A 16,873-nucleotide genomic window follows, 5' to 3' on the forward strand; every position below is an offset into this window, starting at 1 on the left:
GGTGTTTCACGGGCCACCAAAGATGTTCAACTTCTAGGATTCTTAGAACCTGATGGGGTCAGATCCGAAGCTCCCGTTGGAACCAATGGTTCTGAGGCACTGCGGTTCTGAGTATCCCTAGGTTCCGAGGGTGATGGTTTCAATTGAGGTTGGCCCTCTGAAGTGGATAGGGAAGAACAGCGGGGAGTCTTCGGCCTACCCGTTTTCGGATCCACGTGGTAAAGAACACTGGACGAGGCAGGTGTTTCTGCCTTTGCTGGGAGGTCCATAGCCACTTAGTTTTCTGCCACAAAGAGGCCTGTAATCTGCCTGATCTCTCTGCCCTCTCCTTGGGCGTAAACATTCAGCAGTATTGTCTGGGTATTGTGGGTTTCACCCAGACAAAAAAGGCAGTTTGAATGACCGTCAGAACAAGTCATTTTTCTAGTGCAGGTGACACGTCACTTAAATAAAGCTTTTTCGGACATTATTTTTCAGTAAGAAGAAAGAGTACTTATCCAAGTCGAAAGATGAAGACAATCTAGAACCTCCTGCGACGGTGGCAAAAGAGGAACTGAGGGTAGCCGGGGGTGCCCCACCGCCTTAGGTGCCATTTTGGCAGGAAATGGCTGCACATGCGTGCTGGGAGGAGAGGGTGCCCCTAGAAAATCTCTGGTATCGGCAGGCCTGCACACGTACAGTCCCATGTGGGACTGCACAGGAAGACCAATGATGAACATAAGCTTAAGTGATTGTTGTATTATGAAACCATCTTCTACAAGATGGCTTCCTGCTACAGCAGCTGCTTTAAGAAGCCTAAACAAAACTCTGATGCCGATTGTCCTCTTGAAGCCCCCCCCCCCAAAAATCAGGCAACATCCCAACACTCTGATGTCAACATCCCAACACTCTGATGTCAATTCCTGTGTGCCCAGAAGTGATATCAGCATATCACCAGGGAAGCTCTTGCATTTGGTTAAACCATAGAGTTGTGACCAAATGCTAAAGCATCCCCGGTGACACACTGACATCATTTCTGGGTACATGGGTAGTAATGTCAACACATTGTTAATGACATCATTACATCATCTGTGAAGGCCGGCCCCAGCACGGTAAGTTTCTCACTGGTTGCCAGGGGCCTGACACCCCTAGTGACTGCGGAGAAAGCCAGCTCGGTGAAAGGCCAATAGTAAGCATAGCAACTTAACCTTTATAGCTGCAGCAGAAGTGGGTTCAGACATTAAAACAACCCAGGAGCAAGGAGTTTTGAGCAGGTAGGGTAAAAGAAAACTACTCTGTGACAGACTAATTAAAGCAAATATCAAAGGGAATAAATAAAATATAGATCAATGAAATACAAATGAAATACAACAACAAAGTAAATGTGTAATACAATTATACTCCAAATGTTATTTAATGCAAGTAGTGAAAATATGGTAATGAGGCCATCCTGGTCTGACAATGAGGGCAGACAATCAAAAATATATAGTACACAATTCAAACATCAGTTTCAAAGCACATGATACTAGTAAACATTGTAATTACTTATTCCTATAACACATGGTATATTATATGGTATCTAATATATGGTATAATATATTATACCCAGGGCTCATTTTGAGGGGGAACGCGCCGGAACGCCGTTCCAGCGGAACCTCTGAAAAGAGATCACGTGGGTGGTGGCCCTGCCCACGTGATTCCTTTTCCTCCCTCCAGCAGGCAGCAGCGGCAGCAGCAGCACCCCATCACCACCCGGAGCAGGCCCCGTGGTCAGCCGCCGCCACTGCGGCCTGCACGGCCCGTCCTCCTGGCCTGCAGGGCGGTTGAGGTAGTGTGCGGCCGCCGCTGGCCTCTGGAGCAGGCCTCACGATCAGCCACTAGCACTGCAGCCTGCGTGGCCCATCCTCCTGGCCTGCAGTCTGGTTGAGGCGGCCTGCAGCCAGCCACCACCGCTGCACTGGCATTCCTGTGGGCCTCCAAACGGTGGTGAGTATATCTCCCCACCTCCCCAGTATGTGTTTTGCTGGCTTTGTGAGCTCTAATCTGTCTAGAAAAGCACTCCTGTTCTTGTTACTGTATGTTCCCCCTCCCCAGAAGTAAAGTGTGCACTTGCAACATTTATTTTTAAAAATCTGTGTTTTGCTGGCATCACTTCCAGTGATGTCAAGGGGCGTGGCATATGCTACTGAGTTATGCTACTGAGTTATGCTAATGAGTTCCTGTAGCTCTTTTTCTATGAAATGACCCCTGATTATACTATAGTACTATGGAGGCATTGCAACAACTTAAGCAGAGCCATAAAACTGCAATCACATTTAAAAAAAAAACATGCCAGCAAACGTCACCAACCATTCTCCATTTAAATCACTACTAAACTATGTAAAACGTGACTGTTTACAATTTTTATATAGTAATAGAGCTGCATTATAACAGAATGATTCAGGCAGATGTTTTGGCGGAGGTGACAGAACTGCGTATTATCTGTTGCTGTATGTTTTTATCTTGCTCTCACTGTATTATATTACTCCTTGTGGAGGAGAGTGCTGTCAAGTCATAGCTGACTTATGGCAACCCCTGGTGGGGTCTTCATGGTAAGAGACTAACAGAGGTGGTTTGCCATTGCCTGTCTCTGCCACTCTGGTCTCCATTGGAAGTCTCCCATCCAATTACTAACCTATGCTTGACCCTGCTTTGCTTGTGATCTGATGAGATAAGGCTCACCTGGGCTATCTAGGTCAGGGCGTATTTCTACTTCGGTGATACCATTTCTTGTATTGTTTAGCATGTCATGTTTAATATTTATGCCTTGTTTCAGATTTCTGCAATCCTAGTCTTACTACATTGTTTATTAGACGTTTCCTCATCCTATTGATTGTACTGATTTACATGATCTAATCCGTCTTGAGTCTCAGTGAGAAAGGTGGACAATAAATAAATAACCACTATCATCAAAAGACATAAAAACTAGCCTCAAGTACTATACCACAGTATCACCAGTAGATAGATAGATAGGTTTATTGTATACAGCCATAGGCCATTACAAGTCACAAACAACAAACAGAACAGAAACACAAGTTTGAATAAAATTGATGTGACATGGTCAAAAGCATTAAAATTTAAAACTAGATACATGGTCAAATCGTTAAAATTTAAAACTAGATACAGCCATTAAACCGTTTCCAGTTGTCAAGTTCATATAGGGCAATAAAAGTACCAGTAAAAGTCCTATTTTATTTTATTTTATTATTATTTTTTAAAAAAAACTTTAAAGTATTCAATAAAATGTCAGCTAAGATGACACACTCCTCGAGAGGGATTACCAAAGCTGTGGCACTAATACAGGATAGATCCTCTTCCCTCAAGGTCACACACCATATTTCTCACAGCAGGAAGACATGTAGAGGGACCTCTAATAATGATCTCAGTATCTGGACAGGCCTGTCAGTGATCCTAGAGATACTGTAATCCTAAACTATTTAAAGTTTTTAAAAGTTACAACCAGCAGCTCAAATTAAACCTAGGAGCTTACTGACAGCCGATGTTGTTGAATGCTGACCAATGCTGACTTTCTGTCCTCTTGTCCCAACTACGTACTGCAATGGGCAGAACAGTTTCTTTTCATAATACTCTCTGCCTGAATTGTATTTTGAGAGGAAGTAGATCAGTAGAAACCAGAGCAGAAAAAAAAATGCAAGGGACGTACGTAGCACTGGAAAAGCCCAAGCCTGAGAAGACACAGCAGGATGAGGGGACATCCCACATCACGTGGCTAGTCGAAGAGCCCTCTCTATGAAGTAGTTTTGGCTTCCTTTTCTCTTTCAGAAAGAGGAAGCAGCCGAACTCAGTAGCTCTGATCCTTCTCAGCTCCCTCCCCCGAAACCTGTTCTAGGGTGGGAGTCCCTAGAAACTCAATTGTTTCAGCTCTATGGCTAAGGACGAGAATCGCACAGCTGTAATTTGGGACATTTTGTCATCAGTGAAAATGAAACCCACCGGACATAAAAAGGTCCCCAAGATGGACTGTGAAGCCAGAGATTCCCTTCTTGGACAGACAGACAGAGACCCCACTAATCAGAAAGCCTCAAGATGCGCCTGTGGGGTAAGAAAGATGGGCCACTTTTACATTTCTTGGATTCTTTGGCCCTTCAGTATGGTCCTTGGCACTGCTACCTCAGGATCAACACTGAAGGGAAGCAAACTTACTGAGATGTGATGCCACTTACTGAGAAACTGCGGTTTGTGATTATGGGGTAATACAGGGAAGACATCCAAGTGGGAAAGAGTGGGAACATCGGGAACATCCCTGCCATTCCAGGGTGGGACAGACTCCATTGGGTTGCAGGTTTGGGATACCAGTAAAGACCAGCAAATGGCCAATTATTTTGTTTATTATGTTTTACCACCAGGGAAAGGAAAAATCGGGGCTATATCTGGAGATCTTTGTAGATTTATTTGTTATTGAATATCCTGACAACTATCCTGTATGGTGTGTTAGTCTGAGAGAATTAATGACTTGCCCAATATTACTCAAGAAGCGCAACCTGAACTTGGCTATTTCCTGTTTGAGTCCAGCACTTGAGCTTCTGCGCTACTGTGGTGTTCTGCGTTGCCTTTTCAAAGCCCTGCTTCATCTTCCCTGCTAGTTCTGGCCCAGCAGCATTATCCAGCTGTGCATTTTCTGCAACTTTCTCCTACTAATACCTCAAAGGCATTTTTCTCAAGCAATAAACTGAAGCCCCTCTGGAAAAGTCTCTGAAGGCACCGAAAATATTTCAGGGATCAGGATGGCCACCAAAATCTCCCTTAAACAGGTTTCCCCACTGCTACAGCCGAGACAACCATAAACGGGCGTACAAGTCAAAATTTGGATAATTTCTGTGTCCACAGAAATGACGCAGCAGAAACTATGGGAAATAAACTGCCGTCCTTTCTTCTGTTATGATAGGCACTTTTACAATAGCTTTGGGTGCCATAACAAAGTAAGGATTGTAGCCAAGTGGTAGAGCACATGGTCTGTATGCCAACAGCTTTAGGTTCAAGCCTTGCTATCTCTGGTTAAAAAAGGACCTCAGGTGCTGAGAAAGACCTTTCTCTGCTTGAGACTTTGAAGAAGTATCACCAGCCATAATAGGAAACACTGAGCAAGGTGGACCGGCTGATTTGGTGCAAGACAACTTCATATGGTCACTTGACTCCTGATCTGAAGATACCCAAGCGTCCACTCTGTTGCTGCTTGCATTGACTCTGTGGGTCTTCTTTCAGGTGCAGTGCTCTTTCTCCAGACTCTTCCCAATCTCTTCTTCTTTGCTGCTACTGCCCCAACTGGGCTCCAAGAGGAGAAGGGCTCGGGACTGACTGCCCCTCCAGGGCAAGTGAAACTGCAGAAAGAATTTGGCATCAGCTTAAAAATCTCTCGGCAAATCCTCTGCAAAATACGCATCCTTACACGGAACTATGTAAGTATCCCCTGAGCCACCACAGCCCAACACCAAGTTAGGAACTGGATATTTTCTAAAAGGACAAAAATCTAAAGGAAGTCATAGCTTATTCTAACAATTGTTTTTGGCTGCTTAACCAATTTGTCAACAATTACAATACACGTGAGACTATTGGAAGATTCTTCCATGTAAACAGTAAGGGGAACAATCTATATGGTCTGACTTCTGAAAAGTCTGTTGTCCTAAAACTTTTAAAAAATCAATCTATGTGAGATTCAGGTACAGAGCTAGCAAATTCTTAGTCTGTTAAGCTAGACATTTGTGAAGTGTACAACACAGGGTGCCAGGTGCCTGCCAATGGCAGGCAAACTCCTAGAGATTTGCCCCCTCATCCGCCAATCACTCAGTGATCGGTGGGAGGGGGCAAGCTCCTGGAGCTTGCTCACCACTGGCAGGCCCTTCAGGAGTGCGTGCCACGCGTGCTCTCAGCTGGCGCAGGGATGTCACTTCTGGAAGTGATGTTGTCACGCCACCCATGGGAGCGATCTCGTGCTTCATGTGGAGCTGATTTGGGCCCCAAACAGGCTGAATCGGCCCTGTGCAGAGTGCAGGAGCACTTGTACGGGCGGCATGATGATGTCACTTCTGGAAGTGACATCATCACGCTGGCTCTGGGGCACGCATGTGCTTTGCGCATGCGCAAGAGATGATCTCATGCCTGGGCCAAGGTAAATGCCAGGGACTCCACCCTCCCAACGGGAGGTGAGGGGTACCTGGCAATGCTAGTACAACACCAGCTTTATAGGGGAAATGCTAATTATTCCTCATAAATATGGTGTCTGAGGAACCTGCCCCGTGCCATTTTTCCTTCAAAATGTGCATTTTTTAAGACGCAGGAAAAGCAGTTAATTGCAAAGTTGGTGATCTACTTTGATTCATGCTCTCTTTTTTTTCTCTAGCTCTCTGCTCGTCTGTCTGGGGCCCAGCTGACTCTTGTACCGCATTCAGAGGACCTTCCCTCAGTCAGCCTCAACTTCAGCTCATGGATTTCTCTTTCGGTAAGAAGATGGGGACTTTGAGAAAGTTTGGGATGGAAGATGTGTGTTTTGCCTTCAGTGAATTTGTTTATAGTGGGCTGTGAGCCAGAACTACTAAACTCAAAGAGCAATCCTAAGTAGGTTTGCACAGAATCCTTCTAGGGTTTATCCCATGGGAATGACTGCTAAGGACTAGGACTACTCTGTTAATTCTGTAGGTGGAAAGGGAAGACCAAAGGAACCTAAAGGGTATCTCTTTACTATCAACTTATATTGGTCTTATACCAGTTTAAAATCCATGGCTTTTGGTTCCTCTTAACCCCTCACAGGGAAAGATCCCCAGCCTCTCTCAGAGCCAAGTGAATGGCAAGTGAACAGGGAGGAATACACGTGAGTTTGTTCACTTGCCAGGCAAGTGTAATTCGTCACTTGTAGCTTGGCTCTCACAGAACTAAAGTTTTCTAAAGCTGTATACAGACAGTAACTATTAAGAGACCTTTTTGCCATTTGTTTACATCTCACCATGATCTCTGATTGAAACTATTCTGTGCATTTTCACAGCATTTTGAATCATACCCTAGAGAAGTTTAAACCATTCTTTGTGAATGGCAATTTCGCAACAAACCTGTGTACATTTGTGTCGAACGGTCACAAAAAACATATTGGTTAGTAGTGCTCATTAAATAGCATTCAGCCACATCCCCCTCTTCCTTCTTTATCACTTTTGGAATTGTTTTAAAAAATCTAAAAATCATTATTGTTATTACCATTGGTGTTGTTCATGTAAAAGGATATTGCTCTTGTAGCCTTTTAAAAATGTGCATTCCTTTAGGAATTCCAGAACTACTGGCAACCTCTTGTAGCTAATTTCACTACCTGAATGGTATATATAGGACATGGAGTATTGGCTGCAATTCAGGATTTAAGAAATGGAGCAAAACACCCCTTTCTGTGGTGTAGCCAAAATCCAACCCCCATATATTTTATTTCTCTAGTTATCAAGCTACCAAAGCTAGTAAAGAGGAAATTATTCCCCGTGCTTCAAAGAAACCATGATCAATATACAGCCTGAGAGCAGAACAGCCAATTCTTAGAGCACAGGAGGGGTCCAGGCAGGGTCCCCATCCTATGTACTGAGCTGCAGGTCCTCTCCAGTTTCCTGGTGTGCGTGCCTGATTTAGATTATGACTGTGGCATGCATGGGGAAGGGGCTTCAGCCACCCCCCCCCCAATTATCTGACTTGAAACAGTCTGAGCGGGTGCTATTTGGTCTGTTGCAGAAACTGGTAGTGCATGTACATGTGGATTTCCCCAATGGGCTAAAAAGTGCACCCCACCAGGGCCATTGCTGGTTGGGAAAACAGCACAGGGGAATGGGTGAAGACTAATCCTACTCCGTATATGCCACAGTTATAATCTAAATTGGGAGTTGTGCATGCAGGAATTGAGGTCAACCTGCAACACACATGTGACACTTAGAGTTGTCAGCTCCAGAATAGGAAATTCCTGGAGATTTGGGGGTGGGGCCTTGGGAGGGAAGGGTTTAAGGAGGGAAGTGGCTTCAGGGAGTATAAAGCCATGGGGTCTACTCTCCAAAGCAGGCATTTTCTCCAGGATAACTGATATTTATAGTCTGGGGATCAGTTGTAATTCTTGAAAATCTCAAGACCCCACCTGACGATTGGAAACTCTAGTTAGGACACAGGGGCCACAGCCTGTGTTCTCCATAATGTATGCACTGATGTTAGATCAGTAAAGGCTGACAGTGATGATCAAGGAGGATTACGCTTTTTGCTAGAATTCCTGTAATCTTTTCATAATGCCAACGATTATTAATGTGGGTGAAAAGCATCACTAGAATTCCACAATATTTTCTTGGCCGTTCGCATCCCAACTTACTGGCTAGGAGGCAGGTTCTTTCTCTGCCTCTGAAGAAGAAATCAGAGGAAAGAGGCAATACACCTAGTTTGGTTTCTGGCCCTGCTTTTTTCCCCAGAATGATGAGCGCCTGTCCCACGTGGCCAAGATGTTATTGTTCTATCGGGGGCTAATGCAGCAACTGAAGGACTACGAGGCAATGAAAGAAGATTCCAAATTCACCGCTCAGTTTGAAGAGCTTGGCTGGTATCTCCGAGATCTGAGTCATCACGTGAAGTACCAGGTGGGCCTATTTGCTCTTTGGCACATGGTTGGGAGGTGGCTCCAGACGCTGATTGATGCAGCATCTCATCTTCTAATGCTCTCCACAGAGGTCGCTTTGGGGCATGCCCTCTCAAGCCCATCTGGAACCCACGCTCAAGCCCCCTCAAATCGTTCAGCACCAGAGCCAATGGAGAAACCGCCTGGAAGTGAACCTTGTCTTACGCTCCCTCAAGAACCTCCTCTGCCGCATTGTGCGGGACTTCTTACTGCTGCGGACTAGAGTTGCCAAATCCCTTCCTGCGACATTGGAGTAACGATATCCCACATTCTAACACCCCTCTACACGCACCTGACAGGAAATGCTGGCATCCTGGTATCCAGGATCGCTCTCCTCCTTTTTATAATTTATGAATGTGTTCTACTTCTTATCTAAAATATTTAATTTATATGTATTTATTTTTTAAAAACACACAAACAATTTTAATTTATTTTGTCAATAAAATGGATTGGGAAATACTACTTGTTTTGTTCTCCACGTACCTTAAATAATCAGGATTTTCAAGGGAGGGCGCTGTTGTCATCGGTGGCATCATCAGTGAAGTCGCAGCACCCGCTTTTTATTTTTTGAACATGCTTATATAGATAGATAGATCAATATAAGGGCTGAATTTTCAAAAAGACTGAATATGAATACATGGAGAAGTCTTTGCATGGGGAAGCCTGAAAGGAAAGAGGCTCCACCATCCACACCTAAGTCCATCCTCCCACCCAATCCAAACCAGAGAGCTCTGTCTGGGCTGACCCAGAGCCAGGGGGCAGAGGCTGACACCCATGGGGCAAACTGACCTCTGTTGGGACGGGGCCCACACCAGCAGTGGCTATGTGCTTTTCAGGCAGCACTGCTTTTTCTGAGGCCAAAAGTGGTCACCCCCCCTACCCCCAGGCCACCAGGGCTTTTGCCAGTTCTCTGTATTCCCAGCTTTTAAAAAAAAATAAAGTCCCATGCAGAGATATGCCTTTTTCCTTATATCTCCACAAAGGAAAGGGCTAACTTTTAAAAAATGAAAGCTTGGAATTCAGAGAACCTGGTGCACCTGTTATTATAATGGTAGGTGGAAGTGGGTGGGAAACAAACAAAATCGAAAGAAATGTTTGAGGAAAAAAATAAACCCAAACTCGACTTTCAGAAAAAAGGTGGAGTAAAAGTGGTCTAAAAAAAACTGGAAAAAACCCAAGGGAAAACTAAAGACAAAAAAAAATGCGTGTAGAAATCAAGGGATGTCAAAGCAGCATGGGCCAGAGCCGAAGGAAAAAACCTATGCGGAAAACCCCTAACTTTGATCTCTGAAAAAATTCCACAACTACTTGGCCTTGCTATCTGAAGTGTGGGACTAGGGAGGGGCAGCAGAGACGTTCTCCATCCTTGGAGCACAATAGCTCCCAAGTGCAAAGTTGTGAAAACTAAAGGTAAACTAAAGGCAAAAAAATGCATGTTGAACTCAAGGAATAAATCGAAGCAATATGGGGCCAGAACCAATGAGAAAAAACGATGTGAACCCCCCCCCCCCGATCCTAATCTGACACTCCAACCACTATAGCCATACCAGCTCTCAGATTAACAAACACTTTCTCCTTCAAAAGTGTAAACTGAGGGCCAAATTTCACATTATGTGTGATCCAGCCCACCTTGCACCCAGACCCTGGGGCACAGGCCATGCAGTCTTCCTCCGGTACCAGTCTTGCCGACTCGCTGTTATTGGATCTGCTTGGGCAGCCTTCCATCCCTGTGTAGGAGATCCATATTCGATCTCTGGATGCTTTCTTTAACATTAAAAGGTAACTGGACTATGTCTTTGAGGGAGAACAGCGTAACTCCTCTCCACAGATACCATTTCTCCGCTAGAAACCACCCCCCAACCCAAGCTGCTATTAGCCACAGTAAGGGAAAATTACAGAGGGGATATTAGGGAGGAAATCAAGTAAGTAAGGAACGTGAAAGTAAAAGAGAAGGTACAGCCAGGAATAGTCTGTAGATCAGTCCTACGTGCCACATGCAGGCAGATGCATGGTTTTCTGTAGACCTGGCATACATATTTCATACTGTTGCAAAAATTCCCAGTAAACAGAGTTATACCCTTCAAAGTCCATTGAAGTCAATGGGCTCAGAAGGGTACAACTCTGCTTATAATAGTTTCAGGTAGTTCTATATTTGAAGAAGGGAGCTTTGACTCTCAAAAGCTTATACTGTGAAAAATACTGTTGAGTCTCTAAGACTAGACTTAAATTTATTTATTTATTTATTTATATTCTGCCTTTCTCACTGAGACTCAAGGCAGATTACATAGGCCGTTTCCAGACGGCTTACCTGCAGCCGCTCCATGCCGCAACATCGCGGATCGTGCTGGGGAAAACGCGAAATATCGCGTTTTCTCGCGCGAGTTTTGCGCGACGTCGCGCAAAACTCGCGCGAGAAAACGCGATATTTCGCGTTTTCCCCGGCAAGATCCGCGACGTTGCGGCATGGAGCGGCTGCAGGTAAGCCGTCTGGAAACGGCCATTGTGTGAGATTAGTACAAGGGCAGGCATTTCTATACAGTGTCAAGAACATTTCCATAAACAATGTCATGGGGTAAAAGAATATAAATTTACAAAGATGTAGTACTAGCAAGGATCCAGTATGGGGTTGAGGAATTGCTGAAACAGAAATAATCAATTCTAGGACTTACACTGAACAACATAAAGCAGAGGTAGGACATTTAAAAGCAATAGATAATATGTAAGGCAAAATAATGGTGAAATCTATGGTTTCTAACTAATTTGGGATCCCTTTCCTACAATGCTACCCTCTTAGCTGAGAAAAAAGGCCTTTTTGAATAATTCAGTTTTGCATTGTTTGTGGAAAGCCAGAAGGGTGGGGGCTCTCCTGACCTCCTCAGGCAGGTAATTTCACAGGATATGGGCCACCACAGAGAAAGCTTATATATGGCCTGCTGTTGACTTCACCCGTGTGCAGGCTGGCACCTGCAAGAAATCCTGTTCAGATGAGCGGAGCTACCGTGGAGGAACATTGGGAGAGAGGCAGTCCCATATGCATGCTGGATGAAGGCCACGAAGGGCTTTGTATGTAATAACCATTACCTTGAACTGAGCACAGTAACTGATAGGTAGCCAATGGAGTGACTGTAGGATGGGAGTGATGTTCAAGCTCCAGCACTCCTGATAATAGTTGAGCCGCAGCATTTTGCACCAATTGGAGTCTCCTAGTTAACTTAGATGGGAGACCAATGTATAATCCAACTGTTCGGCTTACAATTACACTGGTAAATTGCTACGTGCAAAATGGTTTGCAACTAAAGACACAGCCTTTTAGGTGCAAGATTTCCGTATTGTTTGCAATGGTTATGTCAAGCAACAATTCAACAGAAGCCCTTTTCCCAGGCAAAGGGATACAACTTTCACATTTGATGTATGAATCTCTTTCCTGCCAAAAGGGGCAACAGAATAGTGCCTCACTTCAGAGTGGTGAACAAAGTCAGTGTTATTATCATCCCCACAATACCACTGTGGAGCTGGGGTTGAAAGGTGTGGTTTATCCAAAGCTGAGCAGTAGTGGGATTTGAACCAGCAGACTGCTGGTTTGCAGACCAACCACTTAACCACTATGCTACAGCAGCTCTCAACATAGCTACTCAAATTGGTCCCTAAACAACATGATCATCAAAACACTATGCTACAGTAGAACAGTTTTTCAAAACACCTCACAGTACATGTGACAGAACCATTTTATTAGACCAAATAATATTACAAATGTACAAACTTCCTCAGTACAGACTGGCCTCTCAAGTGAGGTGGACAGAAGACAAATCCTTCTGGACATCCCATTAAATCTTTGTGTGAGTATACACACATGAACATCTTATAAATAAGCTCAAGGGTCTAGTTCCATTTCCCATCTCCAGCCAGGTGCCAGAAAATCCTTTCCCCAACCACATTTTAACCCCTCACAGGGATTTTCTCCTTTGTGTAACCAGTTCTGACTGCCATAGTCTTCCAGCTACTGTCTTGGCTGAGCTGCTGTTCCCAGTTCCTTGCTGGTGTTCAGGACAGGGACTAGAAGAAAATAGCCAGGACAATATGCCTGATAGCAACTTCCCTGCATAGATATAGCTGCTAGGTCTGGCGAAGCATTGTAGGGACCAGAACTGGAAAGGCACAGGCAAATGGAGCAAAGGATAAGGAACTCTTTTTCCAAGATTCTCCAATACAGGAGGATGAAAAATATAATAAAGAAATTCTGCAACATGTAAAAAGACTCAAGCAAGGAACCACAAGGCCCTTGGAAGATGGGTAGTAAGCAGACACCTGCACAGCTAAACAGTTCCACTGTCTCATTCAGGTGAGAGCAGCTTGAACACACACACTTTTCCCTTGCATTTTCTTTTCTATTTTCACACAATTCTTATTCCTTTGCTCTGGAAAACTTAACATAACACATGTTTCTGTGTCCTGTAGCTCTCCGTTTTGGTTCCTGCAATTCCTGGGCATAGCGGCTGGGTCTGGGTGCAATGAAGAGTTTGCAGATCCTTTACCCCACAAACTCTTCTGATTTGTGAGGTTACTTGGGCCTGCGCAGGCGCATCTGCAGTTCAGCCATCATGTTGGGGTGCACAGGACCAAACCTGGGAAGTCAAAGAGAATGGGAAAAGTGAGATGAAACTCAGAAGTCTTAGGCCCTAACTTTCAATAATTCTGGCTCTACCTCCACTGAGAGTGGTGTTGCCACTTTGGGCCTCATTTGGAATAAAATAGGGTTATAATATAAGCCTTTTAAATCAAGAAATATGGGGTATTCATATTTACCCAGCATGCCTCAGGTTTGGCCTGCTCAATGCCGGTGGTTGAAATGGAGGGTTCTCCACTATGCCTGTCTCCAGCGGTGGGGTCTGCATGGGTGGCCTTGGTCTCTTCAAGCTGGGTGCCCGCCGGATGGAACTTTTACGACGGAGCAGCACCCGTTGCTTCTGGGCGCTTGTGTCGAGGGATTGGACCTAAGGAGCATAAATGGGTTAGAGAAACCCTAGAGTCCCATTTCCCATCATTCCTCACTCCTCCCTTTCGGTCATGCTTACCTCAGCTGGAAAGGTTCCAGCCCCAGCAAGGCAACATGCATCAAGAGGGGCATTGCACCCCATCGGTTCAGGCAGCAGGTTCTTCTTGGTTCCTTCTGGCTCCTGCCCTTCGACTTCCGGGTCTTCCCGCCCTGCTGCTACTACCTCTTCTTCAAGAGCTGTAGTTTCTAACAAGGTCTCATCCGTCTGCTGTTCCGTCTCCAGCGTTGCTTCTACCATTTGCAACTCCCACTTTTCCTCTTCAGTCTCCACCTCAATTCTCACAAGTCCCTCGAGCTCCCCATGCTGGCGTTCCTCCCTCTCTCCAGCCACTTCCAGCCCTTGCTGCTGACTGTTCCCTTTCCCTGGATGCTGTTCCAAAGTCTCTTCCAGCTCCCAATGAAGCTTCCTCCTTACCTCTGCTTCTGCTTGCTGATCTGCATCATCTGGCACAGCTTGCAGAGCCCCTTCAGCTTCCATATCTGGCTCCCCCTGCTTGTAGTTTTCGGCCTCTGCCCCTCCTGCAAGTTGCCCCTCAGCCTCCAACCACTGGGCCTCCACCATCTTGGCCACTTCCTCTTGAAATTTCCCAGACCACGCTCTTCCATCTCCCCTCTGTTCTTCCACCACAGACTCTTCCGCAACTGTTGCCACTCGCTCATCTCCCTCGTTCTCCTCCTGCTCCCTCCACCGAGTCCTCTCATTCCCCACAGATCCTTCTAGCTGGTGCCCCTCTGTCTCAGCCCCTTCCAGCCTCTGTCTGTCTCTTTTCTCTGCAACTCCTTTTGGATCTTCATCCCGCACTCCCAAAGTCCCAGTTTCTTTTGGCTCCCACTGAAGGCTGTCTCTGGACTCTGCTTTTCCTCCTCGCCCTCCCTGCTGTTCTCCTCCAGTCTCTGCACCGTTGGGCACTGCTTTCTGAACTCCTTCATTTCCTGCATCAATATCTGGCTCCTTCTTCTGATTGTCTTCCATCTTTATCCCTCCTATAAGCTGCCTGTCAGCCTCTGGTTGCTGGCTTTCTGCCATCTTGGCCACCCCCTGTTGAAATTCTCCTGTCTGTGCTGCTCCATCCAATCCCCTCTGCTCTTCCTCCTCAGATTCTGCCCCACCTGGTGCCTTTTGCTCATCTCCCTCTGTCTCCTCTTCCTCCTTCTGCCAAAGTCTCTCAGCCTTTCCTGACCCTCCTAATTCCTTCTGTTCTTGCCCCCCGGCCACTGGCTTCTCTGGTTTCCAATCCTTCATGTCTGCCATTTCTTCTAGAAAATCATGCCGAACAACCCCCATCCTGGCTCTTCCCTCTGGTTCCCAATGATGGAGCCCTCTAGGTACTGAGGTACCTTCCAAGTCTCTCTGCTGGATGCTTCCAGTTCTCATGGATCTTGGCTTTGGGATATCAGCCAGGAAATTAGCTGGCTCTGTGAGGAGAAATGGGAAGAGAAAAGTAAAATAGGTTTTGGTCTCCTCATCTCCTTTCCCTCCACATTTGAATATCCCAGAACCTGAAGATCTGGGTTTCTCCCCTACTCCATTAAACATTTTTCTCCTTCTCCATGAAACTGAAATTAAGGATACAAGCTCCTTTCCTCCATTTTCAACCAGTATATTTTTCTCTCCCAGTCCTTAGACTAAGCCAGTTTATCAGGGGTTTCAGCCTCTGAACATTATTCAAGCTGCAGGAATTGTCCCTGGCATGTAGGAATAAAACCATCCCAGATGGAGACATTCTTGTGCAGAGTGTATTATCCTCACCACTGAATAACTACAGAAATTCCCTGCAAATCAGGAGGTAGTGTTCCAGTTGAAAACAAACCAGTGAGCAATCTATGGAATCATCCATCATCCCCTATAGTGTGACTTCAGCACATTCTAGAATTTTCCATCACCTGAGAGCCTCCGGCCAACATCTTCTTTCCCCTCGTATTTGCAGGGCAGTTTGGAAGGTCTGAGACTGGGTTCTGTCACCTGAGCACAACTAAAGGTTTTTTCCGATGTTTCCTGGATCTCCCAGTTGGGTGAGATTATCTGGAAAAGAAGGGCCTTCGTCAAGTCAGAGGTGGAGCACAAGTAGATCTTGCACTACCTCTTCCCCCCAGCACCTACCTCTGCAATGGGTGGACCTTCAAAGGCCTTTAGATTGCCTGTCGGAGAAATATCCCTGCAAAAAAGAGGTAGAAAAGAGAAAGGATGACACCAGCTACAGCTGAAATTCTGACAGAGACATCTGTGCCCCTGGGCCACAGGAAACCTTCCAGGCTAATCAGTTAATGTCGGCTGCAGAACTTTGTTACCCATAGCGTGCCGCTTCCACTTCATGTTCATGGTGGCTTCTATGAGGCACCGTTTCCCCAGTGCTTCCTGATGGTTCTGCCCCCGGATGAGCTTCATCTCCAAGGAGATAGGTGGTGAAGGTGGAAATGTAATCCTGACGATGGAAGGAGGAAGTAAAACAGTAAGTACAGACCATCTAGTTGGATAGCCAGACAACCCGTTCTAAAAAAACCCAAACAAAAAAACTTGGGAGTCCTGGATCCCATTCAAGCTTGGTTGATGGTGGGGTGTCTCACCACAGTTTGTTGCAGAGTCCCCAGCAGCCGTTGAAAGAGATCCATCGGTCGTCTGGGTCAGGTAGAGAGGAATGGCTTCCTCTTTCTCCTCAGGGAGGGAAGTAAATGCTGCAAAAGCTGGTGACCACATCCTCTGCCTTGCTCTCTCTGCCTCGGACAGTTAAAGCTGAGGTTTTTGCATCACTGAGCATGCAATGACAACAACAACAACAAAAAACACAAAGACCTGGGAGGAGCAAACATGTGGGCAGTCGGTAGCAACTCCTGGTCTAGGGTGTGTGTTTAAACTCCCCTGAGAAATTTTCCTAGTCATCAAAACTATTTATGCTTCCCTCAATGTAACTCAAATGCTTTATCCATCTAGAACCTCCAAATTTGCCTCAGGCCAAATTTGGTAGTCATTCTTCCTCTACCTCTTGCTGGCCTGTGATAAATGTATACCGAGAACCCTGTCACGTTTTGCCACATGAGAGGACACTGCCACAGAGAAGCCACAGCAAACATTGGGATGTAACGCAGAAGAAAACTCAGAACTGTTGCCAGCTTAACTCAGCTTAATTGTTGCTACAATATGAAAAGAGCTACTGGATGCAGATTAATCA

The 16,873-nt window shown here is 45.6% G+C and overlaps 2 protein-coding genes across 2 annotated transcripts; one reads left to right on the forward strand and one right to left on the reverse strand.

Moving 5' to 3' along the window:
* Positions 1-3,880: 3,880 nt before the first annotated feature.
* LOC129340730 (interleukin-27 subunit alpha-like) lies at positions 3,881-8,985 on the forward strand. The gene is made up of 5 exons (XM_054995688.1): positions 3,881-4,078; positions 5,242-5,435; positions 6,377-6,475; positions 8,451-8,615; positions 8,704-8,985. The coding sequence occupies exons 1-5, from the start codon at positions 4,066-4,068 to the stop codon at positions 8,908-8,910; spliced, it is 678 nt and encodes a 225-aa protein (XP_054851663.1). The 5' UTR covers positions 3,881-4,065; the 3' UTR covers positions 8,911-8,985.
* Positions 8,986-12,374: 3,389 nt separating this feature from the next.
* On the reverse strand, positions 12,375-16,412 carry LOC129340204 (apolipoprotein B receptor-like). Its single transcript, XM_054994842.1, has 7 exons — positions 16,272-16,412; positions 15,996-16,129; positions 15,808-15,862; positions 15,591-15,729; positions 13,726-15,122; positions 13,457-13,644; positions 12,375-13,275 (listed from the first exon to the last, which is right to left on the reverse strand). Exons 1-7 carry the CDS (start codon positions 16,314-16,316, stop codon positions 13,212-13,214), a joined length of 2,022 nt encoding a protein of 673 aa, XP_054850817.1. The 5' UTR covers positions 16,317-16,412; the 3' UTR covers positions 12,375-13,211.
* Positions 16,413-16,873: the final 461 nt, after the last annotated feature.

The sequence above is a fragment of the Eublepharis macularius genome, chromosome 12 (genome assembly GCF_028583425.1).
Source record: "Eublepharis macularius isolate TG4126 chromosome 12, MPM_Emac_v1.0, whole genome shotgun sequence".
NCBI lineage: Eukaryota > Metazoa > Chordata > Lepidosauria > Squamata > Eublepharidae > Eublepharis > Eublepharis macularius.

What these genes read in the sequence shown, in the direction of transcription:
- LOC129340204 (XM_054994842.1), bottom strand. Translation starts at nt 16,316, where the DNA reads ATGGATCTCTTTCAACGGCTGCTGGGGACTCTGCAACAAACTGTG. An exon ending in TGTTGGCCGGAGGCTCTCAG is followed by an intron (nt 15,123 to 15,590) that starts GTGATGGAAAAT and finishes TTCTCCTCACAG; the next exon opens with AGCCAGCTAATTTCCTGGCT. An exon ending in CTGGAACCTTTCCAGCTGAG is followed by an intron (nt 13,645 to 13,725) that starts GTAAGCATGACC and finishes TATGCTCCTTAG; the next exon opens with GTCCAATCCCTCGACACAAG.
- LOC129340730 (XM_054995688.1), top strand. An exon ending in GCATCCTTACACGGAACTAT is followed by an intron (nt 5,436 to 6,376) that starts GTAAGTATCCCC and finishes TTTTTTCTCTAG; the next exon opens with CTCTCTGCTCGTCTGTCTGG. An exon ending in GCTCATGGATTTCTCTTTCG is followed by an intron (nt 6,476 to 8,450) that starts GTAAGAAGATGG and finishes TTTTTTCCCCAG; the next exon opens with AATGATGAGCGCCTGTCCCA.